This window comes from Poecilia reticulata, chromosome 22 (assembly GCF_904066995.2).
Source record: "Poecilia reticulata chromosome 22, P_reticulata-male-v2, whole genome shotgun sequence".
Classification (NCBI taxonomy): Eukaryota; Metazoa; Chordata; class Actinopteri; order Cyprinodontiformes; family Poeciliidae; genus Poecilia; species Poecilia reticulata.
This window is the reverse complement of record NC_088851.1, coordinates 1,095,137-1,116,599: the sequence shown is the minus strand read 5'-3', so window position 1 is coordinate 1,116,599 and position 21,463 is coordinate 1,095,137. Positions and strand designations below refer to the sequence as shown.

At 39.9% G+C, this 21,463-nt stretch overlaps 1 protein-coding gene across 6 annotated transcripts in view; it reads left to right on the top strand.

Moving 5' to 3' along the window:
- LOC103458082 (estrogen receptor beta) overlaps nucleotides 1-21,463 on the top strand; it is a 154,968-nt gene that overhangs the window by 55,229 nt on the left and 78,276 nt on the right. For 4 of the 6 annotated variants that reach the window (XM_081603649.1, XM_081603648.1, XM_017302625.2 and 1 more), the window contains exons 2-4: nucleotides 8,700-9,206; nucleotides 17,648-17,847; nucleotides 17,938-18,054. In XM_081603649.1, the coding sequence (XP_081459775.1) occupies nucleotides 8,779-9,206; nucleotides 17,648-17,847; nucleotides 17,938-18,054 (745 nt within the window). In that variant the 5' untranslated portion in view covers nucleotides 8,700-8,778. Of the gene's footprint in view, nucleotides 1-3,113; nucleotides 3,191-8,699; nucleotides 9,207-17,647; nucleotides 17,848-17,937; nucleotides 18,055-21,463 lie in introns of all 6 variants that reach the window. The other 2 variants (XM_008398649.3, XM_008398651.3) reach the window with 2 other exon arrangements.

Below are 21,463 nucleotides of genomic sequence, written 5' to 3'. Positions count from 1 at the left end.
ATTGCATGATAAATTAAAAGAATCTCAATAATTTTAATTTGCTTGATTTATCTTTTTTATTTTCTCTCTCTCTTTTTACCAAAAACTGAATGATACAAGTCATCAGTCTGGTGTTTTGGTCTCAACTGTCCCTTTTTTATCTAATGTTGTTTACATAGACTAAATAGTTCATTTTATTTGTTGTTTCTGTTTAATTTTGGCCATTTCAAATGTCTTCCAGTTCCATGGTTAAAATGTTCATTATAATTTTAAGTTTACTGATCCATGAGAATGTGTTTTTGCATTATTACGCCATTGTTCCTATCATAATATTTGAAAATTATCTCAAAACATTATCGTTTATCGCAATAAGTTTTGGGACAATTTACCATGCAGCAAAATTTATCATAACAGACCTTGTTGAAGCTCATGCTAACCACACTTTATTTTTTTATGTATATACTATATAAAGAAAAATGTTTTGTATCATTTGCCTTCTACGTAATCATGATGGACTGTTTGGTGTTTGCCACATAAAATCCCAATGAAACACATTAAACGTTGTGATTGTAATGTAACAAAATGTGGTTACTAGAAATTATTGGCTTAATTATAAGGTATTATTATTAATGTAAGTATTTTACTCTGGTTTTTATCCAATTACTCAAAATGGGTCACTGATGTTGCGTTGGAGGTAGATGGTAGGTGTAAGGTTAGGGGGAAAGAGGAACTGATAGGAGAGCAGAGCTGACCAAGGCCTTATTGCTATACTTTGACTTTCCTAAGAAAAGGTTGGGCAAGCAACAGATGTAGGACTGTTGAGCAACTCGGGGATCATTTGAACAGAGATCAGGTCATAAGGTCTCCAAGGTGATGGATACGAGATCATCTGTCCAAGTAGTCAGCCAATAAGACAGACACAGCAACAAACCTAGCCAATGCAAATGCACCAAAAGGGTGGATAAACCTTTTATAAGGTGGGTGCAAAAGAGGAATCTTTGGTTGGATCCTTCAGGCAGCTTCAAGCCAAGATCGAGATGGACAAAGAACTCCGCAGCTGAAGAAGAGCTGGGGCCACAGAGCCGAAGACTGTCCGGCACATGGGGACCAACCCGTTAGCCTCGCAACATGTGGCTTCAAATTGCACTTCTCTCATCAGCTGGGTTCGGACACCAAAGACAAAAGACCAAGGCAAAGATGAATATAAAGACAAAGGCAAAGAGCAAAGGCAAAGAAGAAGAACTGGTGTGTTCCTTACATGAGACCAGCTCGTCTACATCTCCATGGACCAGAAAGACATGGGACAAGGAGAAGGGAGATACAGAGCTGCAAGACAAGAAGCTGAGGACTACTACGTGCATGAGGAGTCACCCTGAGGCCCGAGACCTGCCGCTCTAAGTCAGTATTCTTCCTGTACTGGGAGCCTCCTGCTGCTGCAACACCTTCTTCATTATCAAGCCAGTTCTGGGGTTCAAGATGTCAAACTCCGTCCGTCTCTCTCAAAGTTGACCTTTTTTAGTTCACAGTGTCAGCATTAGGGAAAGATGGCCTAGATTATTGATTTTACTTATTTGATTATTTCTGCTACTGAATTAAGCTGTACTGACCCTTGCAAAATTGCCTTATTAATAAAATAATTAGCATTAAGAAAATCTAAAAGATGCTGTGGACATTCAATTAATGAGTCACCTTAAAGTTCTTTGTAAAATAGCTATGAAGTTTGATTCTGGGAGGAAAAAGTGGAAAATGTTTTATAGGTTGCTTTTAGCCAAAACTAAAACAACACCCTTTTGGGACTCGCACGAGTAACTAAAACCAACATGGTTCAGTAACAAGTGCAAGTTGTAATAAAGAGAGAGAGCGACCATTAACGGATGTGCTCTGTGAAACTAGCTGATTGCAGGCTGCTCAATCTGGCTAATTCACAGGGTGAAAAAGGGTGGGACATCTGGATGGAGGTCGTCATAAACCAGGCTAGTCTTCCTCGACGCCAGCTTAAACAGAGCTTCAGTTCTGGACAGGGTAGAATCCCAGCAGATTTAGGAAACTCAATTCACCCATTAGATGGAGAGCTGATCTGGCTGCACAGTGGCGCGGTTGGTAGAGCTGTTGCCTTGCAGCAAGAAGGCTCTGGGTTCGATTCCCAGCCCCGGTCTTTCTGCATGGAATTTGCAGAGATATTTGCATGCATGGGTTTTCTCCGGGTACTCCGGTTTCCTCCCACAGTCCAAAAACATGACTGTCAGGTTAATTGGCCTCTCCAAATTGTGTAAGTGTGTGTGTGCATGGTTTTTTGTCCTGTGTATATGTGTTGCCCTGCGACAGACTGGCGACCTGTCCAGGGTGTACCCCGCCTCCCGCCCGAAACGTTGGCTGGAGATAGGTACCAGCAAACCCTCCCGACCCCTCTAAGGGACAAGGGTGTAAATAACATGGATGGATGGATGAATGGAGAGCTGGTAGCACATCTCCCTCCTCTGAGAAGGGGAAGTAGAGAGAGAGAGAAGGGGGAAGGGGGTGTTGCGCAACAACAGTACACATCACATCGCGGCTTCGAAACAGTTTCTGCCCCCCCTTGTGGATTACAATAGGGAGAGTTAGACTTTGGTCTTCTAATTGAAATGATGTGTGTGTGACCGGGGGGGAGGGGGAAGAGGTATTACAGAGACTCCCTGTTTGACGACTCCCGTTATACAATGTGTGTTCAATGTGTAGAGAGACTCTTAGAGACTTAGAGACTTCCACTCCCCCGGCCCTCCAGCACACACAGGGTTCATCGTTGCTTTTTTTGTTTTTTTTTTTTTCATTCATCCATCCCAAGCCCCCTCTGCAATAGCACAGCCCCACAGTTTGGGAACCTCTGCATTACATCGTGTGTATGTGTCAGGAAGTATATAGCTAGTCTACACTGATAATCAAAGCGTTAGATACGTTAACGTTAACTGCCAACCTAGAAACTGCATCAAACGTAAGTGAAACTATTTATTTTGTGTTTGCAGTGTAAATGTTGGACTTCTCAAGAAGCTGCCAGCAAAGGTTTAATAATTACTGAAAAACTGTAACTGCTACTCATACTGCTGAATTATTTAAATAATTACACTAGAAAACTAAAAATGTGCACTTGTGTGTCCCAGAGTGTTGAGAGAAAAAAGGGGATGCTGTTGTCTTATTGAGTTTCTTGGGGAAAAGCAAGAAGTTTTCTTCATGACAGGTATGTACTTAAATGACTGATTATTTCAAGATGTTTACATAATATCTCCTCTCCTTTTTTGTCCTCTTCTTTTGTCTCATTTTCCTCACTTCTTTCACATTACACAAAAATCAACCAGGAAAACTAGATTATATCAAAACATCTTGGTGTTGACGTTGATAAAATATGGCTGAACTAGCGATGGGATGAAGTTTCAAACAAGAATCAGATAAATGAGTGTTGCAATACCAGTGATTCCCCCAGTGTACTATAGGTCTGGTGGATTGCCTGACTTTACATGCCCTGCCACCAGGCTTAGGATTGCTCGTTTTTATTTTAAATGTTTTTTAATACATTAGTAACTCCGGTCTGTATGGTCAACTCCGCTGCGCACTAGTGGAGCAGAGTCCTTCCTGAAAGAGGGATTTATAGTTGATACATTGAGGAGGGCAGAAAACGGAACAGCAGCACCAGTAGAATATCATTGTGCTTAACCTTTGATACAAAGTATTTGCTTTTCCATAAAGAAAACACCATTACAGTCCATTCTGATCACTGGGGATTCTATTGAACTAGAATCACAAATACTTGTGAAAATTTTTGAATGGTTAGTTGAACTTTAAGAGCCATATTGATAAAATACAAAAAACCGCAAGATCAAACATTAATTGTTAGATAATTAGATAATGTCTTAACACTTCACTTGGCAGAGTGTCCTTCCACTCAATCATGCTGTCATGCTTCATGCTTTCTTACATAGCTACTGTTTGGTCACAGACTAACTAAACTATACTCAAACCAATAGAGTATAATGGTTAAATGTTTTATATCAAAAGCCAATCTGATTTAATCACTGCCATATCCTGGATAAATTTGGTATTCTGGATTTTTTATCTTTTTTTTTTATTTTATGAGTCACAACTTTTTAAAATTTATTTTAAATGTCTAAGAGGAATTGCACCTAAACCATTAAGCAATTTTATACAGAAAAAATTGCAGGGTAACAATAGATCTACCAGAGTAACTTCGATCAGCAACTGTAAGGTTCCCTTAGAACATCAGAAGCACTTTTGCTCAAAGTGCTTTTTCTTTGAGAAGACTGGAGTTTGAAACTGACTTCCTGTGAATTTAAAATCTACAGGGTGGGCCATAAGTTTCCATGCATAGAAAAAAATAAATATTTTATATTGGACAATTATTTTTATTTTTGTGGGACTCTGTGTAATTGCTGCACATCTTGGACCACTTCGTGATAGTTTTCTGAAACTTACAAATATGTTTTGCCAGTGTTAGGTGTGATGCTCGTTCCATGTCTTCTGTTAAAGTTTTGTGCAACCATGTGACTGCTTCCCAATCCAGCTATCAGTATAATTTCAGTTCTTTGCTCGTTTGTCAAATGCATCTTCTTGGGTATCTGAAATATAAAAGAAATATACAATTTACATTTTCCTATGTATGGAAACTTATGGCCCACCCTGTATAACCAGCTTCAGTGTGTTCAAAAGACAAAACTCAGGCTATGCCAAAAACTGAACTGTATCCATCTGTTTCTTTTTTATTGTTGTTTTACTTTTTTAACTTATATATGGTTTTGCATATGTTGTCTATCATGTTCTATTTTTAATTATTATTACCATGTCACTTCCTAATAGTGTTTACAGAATCTGCATTTCCTCCCTGTGCATGTGCAACTTCCTCCAACAGTCCAAAAAACATGACTGTCAGGTTGATTGGTCTCGCTGCATTGTACTAGTTGGTGTACGTGTGTATCACGATTGACTGCCGGAGATAGGCACCAGCACCCCTCGCGACATCACCAGTCATATGCGTGGGGGTTAATGGATGGATGTTTAGAAAAGCCCACGTGGGGGCAGGTGCTGCAAATTAGCTTATGCTAAATAAGCTAATAAAACAGAAACTACGGGATTTATGTTTTATTCAGCTTGACTATGTGTCCCTATATATGGAGCCCCTTAGGAAACACAGGGAAAAATCTTTCTTTTGCCTTCCCTTGCAATACTTTTGCGTTACTTCACAATACATTTTGTGTTCCCTGACAACATGCTTATACTGCAATATTTGCTGGTCTATTTTGTATACAGTCGCAAATGTAAATTTAAAATTTCAAATATACACACATTTAAAGAGCCTCAGTGGAAACATGTTTATTATTAATAATAATTATTATTATTATGGGGCTGCACAGTGGCGCAGTTGGTAGAGCTGTTGCCTTGCAGCAAGAAGGCTCTGGGTTCGATTCCCGGCCTGGGGTCTTTCTGCATGGAGTTTGCATGTTCTCCCTGTGCGTGGGTTTTCTCCGGGTACTCCGGTTTCCTCCCACAGTCCAAAAACATGACTGTCAGGTTAATTGGCCTCTCCAAATTGCCCCTAGGTGTGAGTGTGTGTGTGTGTGTGCATGATTGTGTGTCCTGTGTGTCTCTGTGTTGCCCTGCGACAGACTGGCAACCTGTCCAGGGTGTACCCCGCCTCTCGCCCGAAACGTTGGCTGGAGATGGGCACCAGCACCCCTACCGACCCCACTGAGGGAAAAAGGGTGCAAGAAAATGGATGGATGGATGGATGGAATTATTATTATGGTGCACATGCATATTCATTGCATGTTTGTTTGTGTAAGGTTGAGATGGAACTGCACATGAAAACGGCCCTTTAAATCATTCAGCACAAAAGAGAAACAATCAAAATTGTCCGATGACTGATTACACTGTGATAATAACTCAGAAATAGTCCAAATAGTTTGGATGTACTTTTTCTTCCTTTCCTACTTACAGAAAATTTTGGGTTTTACGATAGGTTTGTGGTGCATTTCCATGCTAGCGAAAAAGATTTAAAACAAAACTTCAGATATTCCACAATGAGATATTAACATACTTGGAAAAACCTTACGAAAACCTTATATAATAGCAGAAAGTAGGAGGGCCACTGTAAGATAGGCTTACAGTATTCAATTATGTTGCATGAACTGATTCAAGGATTTTCTATTGTCATACCAACCAGCTAGCTCGTGGTACAAAATGTGGACTCGGGTCCCAGATCAAGAAATCCACCAATCAGATAAATAAATTTATTTGATAAATAAATAATAAAGTAATTTAAGTGATATATATATATATAAAGTGATGTGTCTGTGTGTAAATAATCTAGGGGAGAAAACTGCATTTGGTGCAGCCCGAGCTCAGGAGTTTGACGGCTGAAGGGAAGAAACTGTTCCTCAGTCTGATGGTCTTGCTCTGGATGCTCCTTAGCCTCCTGCCTTAGGAGATCAGCTGGAACAGTCTGTGTGCAGGATGGGTGGAGTCCTTCATGATGAGGTGCGCCCTCCTCCTGCATTGTGCTGAAGGAAAGGCTGCTCCCCACCATCTTTTATGTAGCCTTGACCACCGTCTGCAGAGCCGCCCTCTCAGCAGCAGTGCAGCTGCTGTGCCACACGGTAATGCAGTGCAGAGACCTGCACACCGATAAAAACTCCTCAGGACTGAGTTCCCAAGTCCAACTCTCCGCAGCTTCCTGAGGAGGTAGAGATGCTGGTGGGCATTCCTGACCAGATGGTAGGTGTTGGTACTCCAGGTGAGGCCACTGGATATATGCACACCCAGGTACCCGTAGCTGGAGACCACCTCCACAGCTGCTCCTCTGAGGTACAGGGACTGAAGAGGATCCTTGTCCCTTCTGAAATCCATCATCATCTCCTTGGTCTTCTTCACGTTATTTTCTTTGAACCACTGCACGAGGTGTTCCACCTCCTCTATGTATATGGACTCATCACTGTTCATGATGCTGTGTTGTCCGCAAACCTCACTATGTGACAGCTGGGGTTAGCTAGATCAGTATATTATTGCGAGGGAAATGAAAAACCTATTACGAGGGAACACAAAAGCATTGCGAGAAAATGCAAAAGTAAAAAAACAAATCCTCCATGTTCCCTAGGGGACTCTGTACCTATCAAATATACAAATACAATATACAAATACAAATAAATACTTTATTTAAAATTGTCCCTGCTTTTTGTTTTTTACACCCTTAACATCATGGATGAACAGGACGACGAGATGGATCACACTGTGAAGGTACTTGTGATCCTACAGCAGAGGTGGATCCCTGTGTTCATCTGGTCAACAGAGTGGACTGGAGACGTAACAGTGAAGCTGTCTATCAGAAGGGACAGAACAGACTGGACTTCTTGTCTTCTGTTGAGGCAGCAGCATCAGAGCCAGGGAGCTACAAAGCCTTGACAAAGAAGGCTGGTTCTGTTTAGTTATGTTCTTGGGACAACTGTGGAACCTCTGGAGATCATGATGCAAAAAAGGATTCTTCAAGAAAATTATGGACAACCCTGACCATCCTCTTCATGAGACTGACTTGCGAAAACGGTGTATTCAGCCAGAAGCTTCTTCAAATTTGCTGTAATACAGACCACTACAGAAGTGCCTACAGATCTACTACAGATCTTTCCTCCCTAAAGCCATCACTACCTACAATAATTATTTAATTAAATGAGTTGCAACAATATTTAAATGTCTTTATGCAAAAATGCAAGTGCATGCATGCAATTTGTTTCTTTATATCAATAAAGTATTTTTGAATTGAACTGAATTGATCCAGCAGAAATATCAGTTGTGATAGAGGGAAATGGAAACTTGTGTAAAATCCGAACCAAAGATTTTTGATTGCCAATGATTGGGTAGCATTGTGGAAAAAACTGTTCAAGAGATTTGTATCTTTACAACTATTTTACTTACTATAATGTGGCATAGTTAAAGATGTGTGAAATTTGGCATGTATGATTATGTTTATTTGTTGAGCATGTAGTTTATTAAATAAAGGTTGGTCTGACCTTGTATTGCATTTCTATGTAACTTTTCAGGTCAGTAATAGTTAATTACCTTAATTAAAAAATAGGGAAAATTATTAACTACATTAACAATGAAGAATAAGGAATACTATTACTCTGATTTTTAAGGCAATTAGTTTTTAAATATTACCAGAAATGTTAGGTAGATTTTACCAAATTCAGTTTCAGAGTGTTTCAGAGCTGTTGGAATTAGATACTCTTTACAAAAATGTTTTGGTTAAATTTACCCAAGCAGATTGCAAATTGTTAGCTCAGCTTTTTGAAGGTAAATACTATAAGTTTTATTTTACAGTGTAGAAACTCCTCCTTACCTTTAAACCTGTCCACAACTTTCACTCCTCCATATTTTTTGGATCTTCTTTACATTGCTACACCGACCCCCACCCTCAGATCCTCTTCTATCATCTCATTCATTTTTATAGTTATTTTTATTGCGTCTTTTATATTGTGTTTTTATGTTAAATGGTGTAAGGTGACCTTGGGTGTTAGAAAAATTGAGAATAAAATGTATTATCATTTTAGTTGAGCATAGTTAAGATGAATTAAAATTAACATGACAAAGATGATGAGCTGCTTGGTGAAAGTGGCTACTTTCATTCAAATAGAGTAAAAAACTATATCATTTACTCTATTTCACATTTTTTACTGTTTCTGCTACAGGATTTATGTCCACCAGAACTTGTAGAGCAACGAGCTCCAAAGTCATACAGATCAATAAAGGCATCATCATCTGCTCAGCATGGCGACTTCCCCTGGGTTAAGTCCTGATCCTTTACCCATGCTTCAGCTCCATGATGGGGACTATAACAAAGCTTCAGAGAGGCCGACCTCACCAGGGCTTCTCCCTACTATGTACAGTCCTCCAATGGGCATAGAGAGCCACACTGTTTGCATCCCTTCTCCTTACACAGACAGTAGTCATGACTACCACGGACATCCACCCTTGACTTTCTACAGTCCTTCGGTGCTGAGCTATACCAGAGCACCCATCACTGAAAGCCCATCATCCATGCGTCCCCCTCTGAGTCCCTCTGCCTTTTGGCCCTCTCACAACCACCACAACACACCTTCTTTGACTCTGCACTGCACCCAACATCTTGTCTACAATGAACCAAATCCACAAGGACCCTGGCTTGAGTCAAAATCCCATGGCATGAACCCAAACAGGTAGGACTGCTGATACTCACCTATGGATGAAAAAAAAATACACTGATTAATGGTGTAATGTTACATGGGTTTGTTTTTTAAACTGTTTGACACAAATGCTGTGTTGTCTTAAACCTGAACCCATAAAGAACCTAGACATCCAGAAATAAAGTGAATAATTCTGCATTCTGCTGCACAACTTTAAAAAGTGACACTAAAACAAAGCAGACAGGACTCCCAGCTAGCACTAATTTCTGCTGTTGTGGGAGCTTCTCATTCAATTTCAGACAGGTTAGAGAAAGAAAGACAGACCAAACCAACTGAGTTCAGTTTGCCGTTTCAGTGCATTTGACAAAAAAAAGAAGTCAGCCTACTGACAGACTCAAAATAAATTCTGATTTGATCCAAATCTCAAACAATGCAGTTCACTTGGCACTCACAGTGTCATTAACTGATCTACAATCCCTCATACTGAACATGCATGTAGTAACAGTAGAAAGGAAAACTCATTTTCAACCAGAAGAACCCTCCAGCTGAACCAGAATCTTCCATGACTGACTGAATCACAAGAGGTAACGAAGATGTTTAGGGTCTGGTCTCCTTTTAGTGTGGATGAAACTTGTCAGCATTAACTTGTTAAGATAGCGATCACCTGATGGAGCCTTTGTCAGTTTTGCTCGTACAAATGACTCAAAGTCTTCTGGACAGAAATGTGGAGAACACAAATGTCGGCACCCAGGTGAGACAGGTAAGCAATCAGGCGTAGCAGGTATGCTGAATGAGTGGCAAAACTCAGCATGGACATGATGTAGAACATGAATCATGACAAGTAGCAGCAGCTTCTTTAGTGAGAAGAACACAGCTAAACAGGTAATCTGTGAGCTAGTGTTCAAGTCTAAAGGATAAAAGAGATCCGTTACAGCTGAAGTTACAGTTTCCTCTGTCCCCATCTGGGAGAGAGATAGGGTTAAACACTGAGAGTCAAGAGTATTATTTATAAAAGGAGGAAATAATGGTGCTGCTAGCAGTGGCTTAATGCCTTGGTCTAGGGCATTGATCTACAGTAGGTAATATGTGTCACAGCTAACCAAGAACACCAAACACGAATTAGCTTCTATGAAAACTAAAACACAAGACGGCATTTTTTTGGGTCCCTAATTATAAAATATAAGGATCACTAGTACAGAGAAAGTCAGCTATAGTCCAAACCCAGCTGCCTGAATAATTCAACCAGTTCCAAACACAATGGAAGTGTTCACAGCAGCAGCCATGAGACCTTCACAGCAGTACTGACGCTAGAAGAGCCCATCCATCAAGAGATCTTTCCCCAACTGCTTTGCTTCTGTGATGCATCCAAGAACAAGTCCTACACTGAATCGTATAGGGCAGAGGGGGTGCACTGTCTGCATCCCCTCTTCATTCACAGAACAGCTGTTTGTGTATAAGTCCTAAAAAATGGTTTCAGCATATTTCTATTTGTAAACAAATCTTATCAAAAAGTCATTATTTTCAAGTAGTTTTATTACTAAAAGGATTTTTACATTATTTACTCAGAAAACTTACATTTTTGTTTGTTTTCTGATTGAAATGTACAGAAAATTTGTCAACCACAACTCTAAAACCAAGGTCCATAATGAACTGTGATATTTCTATATTTTATACCCCTATACACACATACAGACGCGCCATTGTGGGCGCCCCTTATTTTGATTTCTGAAAGGTGGCAACCAATGTTCCCTCTAAGCTGCGCGCCTGCGCAATCGCGCTCTGCTCGCGCAGTCTCAGCGCACAAGAAAATCTATGCAGCGCATAAAATAAAATCCACCATAAACGTATTAATTAATATCTAATATTAGACCGAATCTAATATATTAAATTAGACCAATAATGTCTTATTATGTCTTACCATTTTTCAATGTAAGGCAGTGAGTGACAGATGTTCAGCCAATGATACGATACGGTTTAATTATGCTATGCAGCCAATCATAGCGTTGATAGCTCTATGTGTCCTGCCCATACGCGCCGTGCAGGTTAGTGCGGCGGAGTTAAGAAACGCAACCCCTTATCATAGCGAAACGAACGGGCAGCGACACATCCGTCCACATAACATAACATACTACACATCTCATGAACACCAACAAGATTTTTGTCATTCATTTTAAGTGGGCCAAATCGCTTATATTAAAAGTAAACTAATTAAACAAAAATTGCTGCTGTGATTTGATTCTTTTAATAAGCCATGTAACTTGCTATCATTTTGAACGCGTGTGATGTGTGTGGCCACAGCATGCACATCTGATGTTGCTCACAGTGGTCCTCAGTGTGCTCAGGGAGCTTTTGTGTATGCCTAGACACATGAAAAATTAGAGGGAACATTGGTGGCAACCCTACCAGTAATGCAGACTGGAAGGAAGGGGAAGGAAAATTATACATAGTTTTCCCAATTTTGTACAAATAAATCTCTGTATAATGTGATTCAGGCCGCTGAGTAAAAACCTTATAAGCACAATTTTCTTTAATTCCAGCTGTAGGTGTTTCGGGGAGAATTCCTTACCTGCTTTAAATATTAAAAAGGGAAGTTTTCCCCATTCTTCTATTTGGGTTCTTTAAAACATCACTAATTTTTGAACTAAATTTATCTCTAAAGGTGCAATTAATATAGAATTCCAAACAAATATCTTAGAAAGAAAGAATGGGAGGGCCAAATGGCATGTAATGGGACATCAGCTGCTTCTGTCCCTTCTGATGAATACTAACCCATTAGTGTATTTATGAAAACAAATCTGCTGCAGCAGATTTGAAAACTGCTACATGTATTTACATAAATACCAGTCTGTAAAAACGGTTACAACCAGAGATCATTTTGTATGTTTATAAAAATAAACATATAAAAAACATGGAATGACATCCCACAACATATGAAGTTCATCTCAACACACAACATTGTCTCATTTGAAATAAAAAACGACTGCTACTTTGTAAGAAGTCTCATGCATCTGTCCTGTTCTGCAAAACAGGAACCTGCTGTAAAACAGCAACTGTGCTGAGCCAGATCCAATTTCTTTTCATCTTTTCCCGTTTTAAATAAATAAATACTTCACAGATATGGCATAAGTTAGATGTATTCTTGTGATACCATTTTTATGTACATAATACGGATCATTGGGAAGCTAAAGATTCTAGAGTAGTGTTTCTCAATGGGGGCAGTACCGCTCCCCGGGGGGCGTTCAGAGGACGGCAGCCGGGGGGGCGCTGGCGGAAATTTTTACAAAAGGGGGGCGCTGATGCCTTTGGGGGGCATTTGCTCCAAGGTAAACTTTACACCTTAATTGCACAACAATACCTGTTTAAATTTTGAGCTACTTGCTAAAAACTGTATTGTGTAACATTAAAACATGCTGCAACGGTATCGATGGCAGCTCTTCTTCTCTTCAGTGTTTCTGTTAGCCTATTAGCGTCTATCTATCTATGTATATATATATATACTGCTCAAAAAAATAAAGGGAACACTTCAGTGTTCACTTAAATGTTAAAGTGTTCCCTTTATTGTTTTGAGCACTGTATATATATATATATATGGGAAGGAGGAACTACCGTTTCTTCTACATGTTCATCCTCTCCCTCTCCTTCCTCACCATCTTCATCTTTGTCATCACACAAATCATTTTAAGTTCGTATCAAAAAGGATTCCTCACTGCACGTAAAGAAAGTCCTTGTTCTTGCCATTGAGCTGGCTTCTCAAGACTTGCCTTATTCATTGGAGGTATTTTACTGTGGCTCCTTTCCTTGTGACCTCATCGAGGTTGCCATTTGCATGTGGTATTCCCAGGTACTTGTAACTGTCCTCGATGTCTGCTAATGTTCCTTCTGGGAGTGAGACCCCTTCTCTTTGTAACCATCCGACCACACTTCTCTAGTCCGAGTGACATCCCATTTGGACTAGAATGGGATGTCAATACTATTATTAGTATTTATTATTAGTATTTATTATTATTATTATTAGTAGTAGTTGTAGTTCCACGAAAAAACATGAAGAAAGTGTGACAACTTTGCCAAAACAGTTTGTTTGAGCTTTCACGGTATCCATAGTTCTCCAGATAAGCGTGCTGAACAAGCATGTGCTGTGCTTGGTACTCTTGGTACTCGCGTGCTTTCTCAGTGCTCATAACGAGCATGCGCCTATTGTGCTGCCTGGGCGGTGCAGAGCGGCAAGAAAACGCAGGGGGAACCATATCTGATGGGGAAACGTGGATCGACATAACACCGGGATGTAGAACCGAGCAACGAACAAACTATATGTGAATTATGATCAGAGAATCCAGCGGTGAACAGTGAAAAATCAATATGAGGGCAAATCAGGTGAAACACATGATGATTAAGAAGCGCAGCAGGAGAATGGCATGATGAGTGAAGATTACTGGTGGTGAGGGTCAATACAAATGATAAAATAAAACTAGCAACAGGAAAGAAATTAAAGAGGACATGACAAGAAACCAAGAGAGGATAAAACTAACTAGAAAATTCCCGAAGAAATTTAACGCAGGCCTGCCAAAGTGTGCTCATAGGTTTGGACACAATGTTCTGATGCTAAAAATAAGAATCAGTGCTAAGCTGAGCTAAATTGTGTCCAGTAACATGTGGAGAGTCAGAAGCATGTTGACCAAGCTGTACTTGTACCATTCAGTATGTTAAAATTAATTAATCATGTAAAATTAGCCAAAATGCTAAAGTTAGGATGAGTGCTGTCAGTGGCATGTGGGGCATTAGAAGCATGTTGTTTGTCATTGACTTAGTCCATTCAGTATACTAAACATGGCTAAGAAGTAAGAAAAGTGTTCTGATGCTAAACAGTAGCATCAATGCTGAGCTGAGCTAAATTGTAATCAGTAACATGTGGAGAGTTAGAAGCATGGTCACTAAGCTCTACTTGTACCATTCAGTATGTTAAAATTAATGAATCAGGTAGCATTCATGCTATTGTTAGCATGAATGCTATCAGTAGCATGTGGGGCATCACTAGCATGTTGTCTGTCATTGACTTACTCAATTCAATATACTAAACATGGCTGTTAAGTAATAAAATTAGCTAATAGCTTATTTTAGGTAAAAGGCTAATGCTAATGCTCTGGCTTGCTGCACAAGCCAATGCCATAACCTGAGAGAATGATGATAAAGTCTAATATTATTGCACCGCCTATGGCGATGCACTAACCTGCAAGGAATGTTGAGACTTTTATTTTAAAATTTTAAGCTTCATTTCAAATGGCAACACTAATCCCATGTGGAATAGTGATTGGGTTAAATCAGTTATACAAAGCTCAAAACACAGGTAAGTCCTCTGTAGTAACTGATAGTTCCGCCATGTTGTAGTTTTGTCATGCTGCTCAGACTTCTCTTTTAACTGAGTTTTCGCCATAGATAGAACTACAGAGATGGCGTGTTTGTAGTCCTAAACAACTCCTCTGCCCTGCTCTGTGTTCTGTTGCTACGGTAATTAATCCCCTGCCAAGTGCAGCTGTGAGTGACACAGAGGGGGAGAGAATTCTCTGTTTAATTCAGCCAGTTTCACCCTGGCTGCGATGCTATGGTAATTACTGACCTGCACCTGGGCTGTGTCTCTGTGTCAGACAGAATGGTGGAGAAAGAGTTCCTATCTATGTGAGACACTCAGTGTCAGTCTAAAGCAGTTTGACAAAGAACCATAAGCCCTAGAAAAATTTTGAAAACATTTTATGGGAGCAGGCATGTGTATCTATGACATGACCGACTTTGAGACCAATAGGGCAATATTTGCGCCCGTGAGGGGGAGTTGAAAAGAGTTTTGGAGTCAAAAATCCATTGTGCTGTGTGTGTTTTTCAGAGAGAAAGATTACTGATTCTGTGAGACACTCAGTCTTGATTTTTCTTATTTTTCTCAATGTATGTCGTAAAAACAATAACTAGCTTCTCGGCATCGAGCCAGACATTTTGATACCACTTTTGTGGGGGTGCACGCAGCGGTAAGAGCCGCATTGAAAGGTGATGGAAGAACAGTAAATAAACTATAATCAGGGATTCCCCCAGAAAACTTGCTAAGCCCAGTGGTCGGGGCGTCGAGGCGGTCCACTATGTTTTGGTATTAAAAGATGTTAAGTTGACAGGAAATGTAAAAGTATTACTGTGTGATTATATGTTACGGGAAAAGATCTCCAGTGAAATGCTATTTAAACCCACAACTAGTCTAAAAACAACAAATTTGCACTACTGTTTAATCCACATTAAGTCAGCAGGTCCATCAGGCCCCCAAGGGCTTCAGGGGCCCCATAAACGCTAATATTTTAAAACAGACCACAGATGCATAAATGTAACATTTGTTTATTGAGATTTTCAATGCTGTTAAATTGTATTCAATTGTTAGGCATACATACATTAAATGATTTTAAATTGTTTAACATTTAAATACAAGATTTTAAGAAGCTGGCAAGTTTACTTTGTAAAACTTCAAAGAACAATATTCATAGTTAGATTGTTTTGTTACCATAGTAACAATCTGTTGCTGTGAGTTTAATCTTTGAATTTACAAATACAAATTAGTAAACTGTGATTATAACATTGCTTTTTAGACTGGCCAATTAAACTACTCCCTTCTCCCATATTTTCACTAAATCTAACACAGAAGCCGATAGGGGACCCCTAAATCAAATTCTGCTGAAGGCCTCATACAGCCTTAGACCGGCCCTGCATGATGAGGTAATCTGCTGCACTACGCAGAGATGCGCAATAAACGGGAGATTTAATTCAGTGCTGCTAATGTGGCTTTAGTAGCTCTTTCATTTAGTGTCAAGTTTTTAATCGTCACAGAGACTATTTTGGTTGGTTGAGTTTATGGGACGAGTTTTTCAGATCTCCGTGCGGCCGCGCGCATTAACTATAATTAGACAACTCATTTGACATTGTTTGATGCATCGTGTAACCGGAAAAATATTAAAAATAATAATAAAAAATAATATAAAATCAGCGTGATGCGTGACTCCGAGGAGAGCGCGAAAGCTCCTCACCGGGCTGAACCTGATGAGGTTAGCGCTTCTCATTATCCACAAACTCTCCAGCCTACCGGGAACACAGACATAAACTTTACAGGGAAGACAGAGCCACACGCTGGGCAGGTGTTGAGATGTAAACGCCCCATATAATTGTTCGTTCACAAAGATAAATCATTCTCATCACTCCACAACGCGCACTTCTGAATTCGCTACAAGTTATTCCTGCAGTTCACATAGAGCTGCGCAACCAGAGCCAACGCGGCGGGTTTTAAACTCTTACTTTTAGAGTTCTCCAAAGGATCATAATTCCTCACAGTAGGTTTATGTAAATATCCATACAGGTCAGCCTGTGTCCAGTTTGAGTGAAAGGAGGCGCGCGCGATCCCGCTGAGATAAAGCAGCGGCAGCGCGAGAGGCAAAGCGCAGAGGAGCCAGTCCGCACGCTTTCGGGTTTAAATGCATAAACTATAAACGTATCTATTATAAACATATCCTTTAAGAATAAATCTGCTCTGCTAGTGAAATGCTAAGAGCAAAAAAGACGCTTGCAGCCCGGCTTTGAAAAAAAAAAAAAGATATATGATTATTTTTTTCATGTCGATGTTAATGTCATGAGGCTGATGACTCCATGACACATTCAGTCTGACTCATTAGGATTTGATTAAGAACAAACTTTTGTTCTTATCCTACATCTTCTCTGATGGGGGGCGGTGAAGGACCTGGATAATGGATAGGGGGGCGTTGGCCCAAAAAAGGTTGAGAAATACTGTTCTAGAGATTCCAGTGTTGAGTTCCAATACAGGATACAATCAACTGTAGGTAAAAGTAAAACTTCTATGAAACCACTCAGAAATACAAAATAATGTCCAACTCACTGTTCGAACACATGATGTTACCACCACCTTGTTTTATATTGAGATGGTGTGTTCAGAGGGATATTCCATTTGTTTTACACGTTGGTTGCAAAGTTCAGTTTTGCTCTCAACAGACCAGAGCACGTTCAACTTGCCTTTTTTTCTTGCCACTCTCCCATAAAGCGTAGACCTTTGGAATACACAGGTGATCCTAATCCTGTGATTAGGTGATTTTGTTTCTCTACTATATTCAATAAAATGGGGTTGAATATATCTACACTTCCTACTTTTAGTCTTAAAACAAGAATTTACTTTCCACATTATGCACCACTTTGTGCTGGTCTATTGCATACTACCAATAACATTTATTGAACTTAATGGGTAGAAATGGTTTTACGAGGGAATGTAATCAGCCATTATATATCAGACAACATGACCACTGCAATGGTGATTTCATAGGTATCAATGATATATGCAGTTTCTCAGATAATAGAGTTTGGTGGAGGATAAATCACCAAGGAATGATGAAGCAAAAATCCATGATGTCAAGTTGTCCTTTTCACTGAGTCTGTTCTTCTTTCTGCAGCTCTGTAATCAGCTGTAACAAGCTGCAGAGGAAGAAATCAGAAGAAGTTGGAGAAGAAATAAAGTACTCTTCATGTTCATCTGCTGTAGGGAAAGCTGACATGCACTTCTGCGCTGTCTGTCATGACTATGCCTCTGGGTACCACTATGGTGTGTGGTCATGTGAAGGTTGCAAAGCTTTTTTCAAGAGAAGTATTCAAGGTATTATCTCTTTCTGAACCTCCTGTCTATGAATTCATTTGCTTTCTAACTATAAAAAAACATTATAAGGTCTTGTTCCTCTTTTCCCAGGACACAACGACTATATTTGCCCTGCCACAAATCAATGCACTATTGACAAGAACCGACGTAAAAGCTGCCAGGCCTGCCGTTTACGGAAATGCTACGAAGTAGGCATGATGAAGTGTGGTAAGCATAATTTTACTAATATTCTTTAGATTTTTCCATCTTGCGATAGTGTTATTCTAGGGCTACATCACGATTATCCAAATGAGCTGCTGCTGACCAAACCCTCGTAACTTAGTGTTTACATTAGCACCTCAGACCTGTGGCTACAAGCAGAGTGGTACAAACATACATCTTTGACCCAAAAGCAGAAATGGTGCCTTCTGAACAACCATCATAACCACTGAAGATGCAAGTCTGACGCACAATTAGAATGCTATTAATTCAAACTGAGGACTCTGTTTACATAAAGAACAGGGATTTCTTAGTTTCAATTGGAAACTTCTCATCAAAGAGGTCAGAGGTCACATGTGGGGTACCCCAAGGTTCAATCCTAGGACCGATCTTATTCAATATTTATATGCTTCCACTGGCTCAGGTTCTAACAGGAAATAAGATTAGCTACCATAACTATGCGGATGATACACAGCTCTGCATTACAATGTCACCAGGTGACTCTGAACCCATTCAATGACTGAACAGATGCTTAGAACAGATAAATGTGTGGATGTGCCAAAACTTTCTCCAGCTAGACAGAAACAAAATTGAAGCCATTATTTTTGGACCTAAAGAGGAGCTATCTAGAGTTAATGCACTGATTCAGTTATTACAACTAAAACCTAGTGATCAGGCCCGAAACCTGGGAGTAGTGATGGACTCTGACCTGAACCTTCAGAGCCACATTAAGACAATCACAAAGTCGGCCTTCTATCACCTGAAGTACATCTCCAGGATTAGAGGCAGGAGTGAAAGTAGGTGGGTACGGTCGGGTACTGCGTACCCCTATAAGATTTAGCGGAGGTACGCAGTACCTGCAAGAAAGGGGAGTGGCTATCTGCTGTAAAAAAAAATCAATGGGTTCACTGTGCAGCCGTGACTACACCCACCAGGGGGGCCGCCAGGAATCTTGGGCCCCCTGACAAAAAATTAGTTTGAAATATTTATATAAAAATATTTATATAAAAGTGGCATAGTGCAGCTTTAATTTCAGTTAGGAGTGGACGGGTCAGCAGGGACGTGGGTTATAAACTGCTGCTGACTGATTCATCTGTTAAGTGGTAAAAAATTAAATATATGAATATGTTGGTAATTTTTTTCCTTAATTCATTAAATGCTAGTGAAAAGGAGGCAAACAGTAGTTTGTAGCTAAGCTAATTATGCTAAATGGTTGATAATCTCACTGTATACTCACCTCTTAACTGGGTTATAAATAACTCTTGCCTTTTTTTCTCTCTCCCTCTTTTTTTCTGAAAACCTGATTTTATAACTTTTTTTAGCAGCATAGTAACTGCCACAGTCGTTCTTGTTTCCTACTGTCTGCTGTTAACAGCGTCACTCTGAAGCGCAGATAGTGGGGTTCAGGGCAAATATGGATGTGTGTTTTTTGATCTGGGAGTGGGAACATAACATTTTTACTGCTAAAAACTATCTTTGAAAATACAATATGATTAGTTTTGTAATTGACAGGTCCCCAATTTTTTATTTTATTTCTATGAACAAAAAATAAATAATTAAATTGTGGAGGGGCCCCTTGTTGGTCAGGGCCCCTAGAATTGTCATCACTTTTCCCCCCCTATACTGCGCCCCTGGCACCCACTAATCAGCCGTGACTGATTAGTTTTTGAAGAACAATATAAAACAAGATTTAAGTAGTTCTTTTTCGCATTTCATATTGTTTCGGAATTGTTCGTGCTTTGCTGAGCAGGGGTGCAATTCGTCAATCGCGGAATGTTTTGAGTCGATCTTGCCATTAGGTGACAAACGCCGCCAGGACTCTGAGACCAGCAAGTCCTCCTCTGACTCCTTATCAAAATGTTCGTAACTTTATTAAAGAACAAAAACATAAATAAATAAAATCAATAAAACATGTTCAAATTAATGACCCAACAAAAATAATAATCTCAGTAATTATTGTTTCAACAAGGTGTTGCGCAAATCTGTGCTTTTTGCTTCCATACCAAAATAACTAGCAGAGCAGGAGTTTAAAATTACTAATAAACCACCACTGTGTTCAGGGGAACGCTTATTAATAATCTCTAATTAAATATCAAGCCTGAAAAGTTAATATTGTAACAGACAGAATGTTATGTTTTTAAAGTAATCTGTGCTCGGCTTGCAGAGCGCAGGCGGTTGCCACGGCAACTGGTGTGCTTAAATGACAAAGAGAGAGCCGCTGTAGTTTCTGAACGTTCAATAAACGACAAACCTGGACTAATTATCTCGTTCATCTGTGACTATACGTCATTTACAACAAACATCAAACATGGTAAATATGTTTCATTAAGTATTTAACAAACAAATGGTTTGTACCGCGATAATAATGTTGAATTAAATTAATTGTCTAATATTTAAAAAAAATGTTTGGGCATCTCACTTTGAGCTCAGACTCTGAGAGGCTTTTATTCTATCAAACTATTTTTTGTTGCCTCTTATTTAGTGGAAATATTGATGTTGATGAGACTTTCTCCAAAATGATAACCTTTTTCAATCTTTATAGCTAAACTGTTGAAACTGAGGTTCTATCATTCACAAATGACATTGAAATAAATTCTAGTCCCTGGTTTGAGGTGATTCCTCTGGAACCTGTTGGAGGAAAAATATCCCAACTTCAGAAGATGTGCTTTTAGCCTAACAGAGCTCTGTGGTTCCTCAATATGAGAGTCAGGGTGAAGAGGCGAGGCGCCATGTTAGGAAGAGAAGTGGAAGCTGCAGGATCTTCAGAACAAACAGTTCATGATCCTAGGCCGACTGATTATAGCTCTTTCTGGACACAGGATCAATATAACCAGTTTCAAAGCTAAAATTAAAGCCGCAAGCGGAGTTTGAGGCCCTCGCAGCTCAGCGCCACTCCGGCCTATTTGCCACCGCGGGGGTTCCTGCACCACCAATCTCTCGCCACCGCTGATGCTCTGGTGCAGTACCCCCAGCCATGATGTTTCATGGCGAATGGACAGATTTGAGGCTTGGCCACGCCTACATGCTTTGACATAGGAAAATTCCTTTGATAACTTTTCACCCTCAATGCCTCAAGACTGTGCTGACTGAGTTTGAAGCCTGGATCTGGAAAACTCTAGGACGAGTTTGCTTAGATACAACATCAATAAAAAAGACAAAACGGTGACTTTGATCCAAAATGGCCGACTTCCTGTTGGGTTTGAATCATTGCTCCAAGAGACTTTTTTGTAGGTCCTGACAAGTTACACATGTGTACCAAGTTTCATAATTGTAGGATAAAGCAAGGCTGGGCGCTGATTTAAAATATTGTAGGGGGCGCTGTGGAGGAATTGGGTCACGCCCACCAAATTTTCCACTGGATTCCTGTCGGGGGGTGGAAAAGGATGGTTCTCCGCGAGTTTGGTGCAGCTGGGATGAA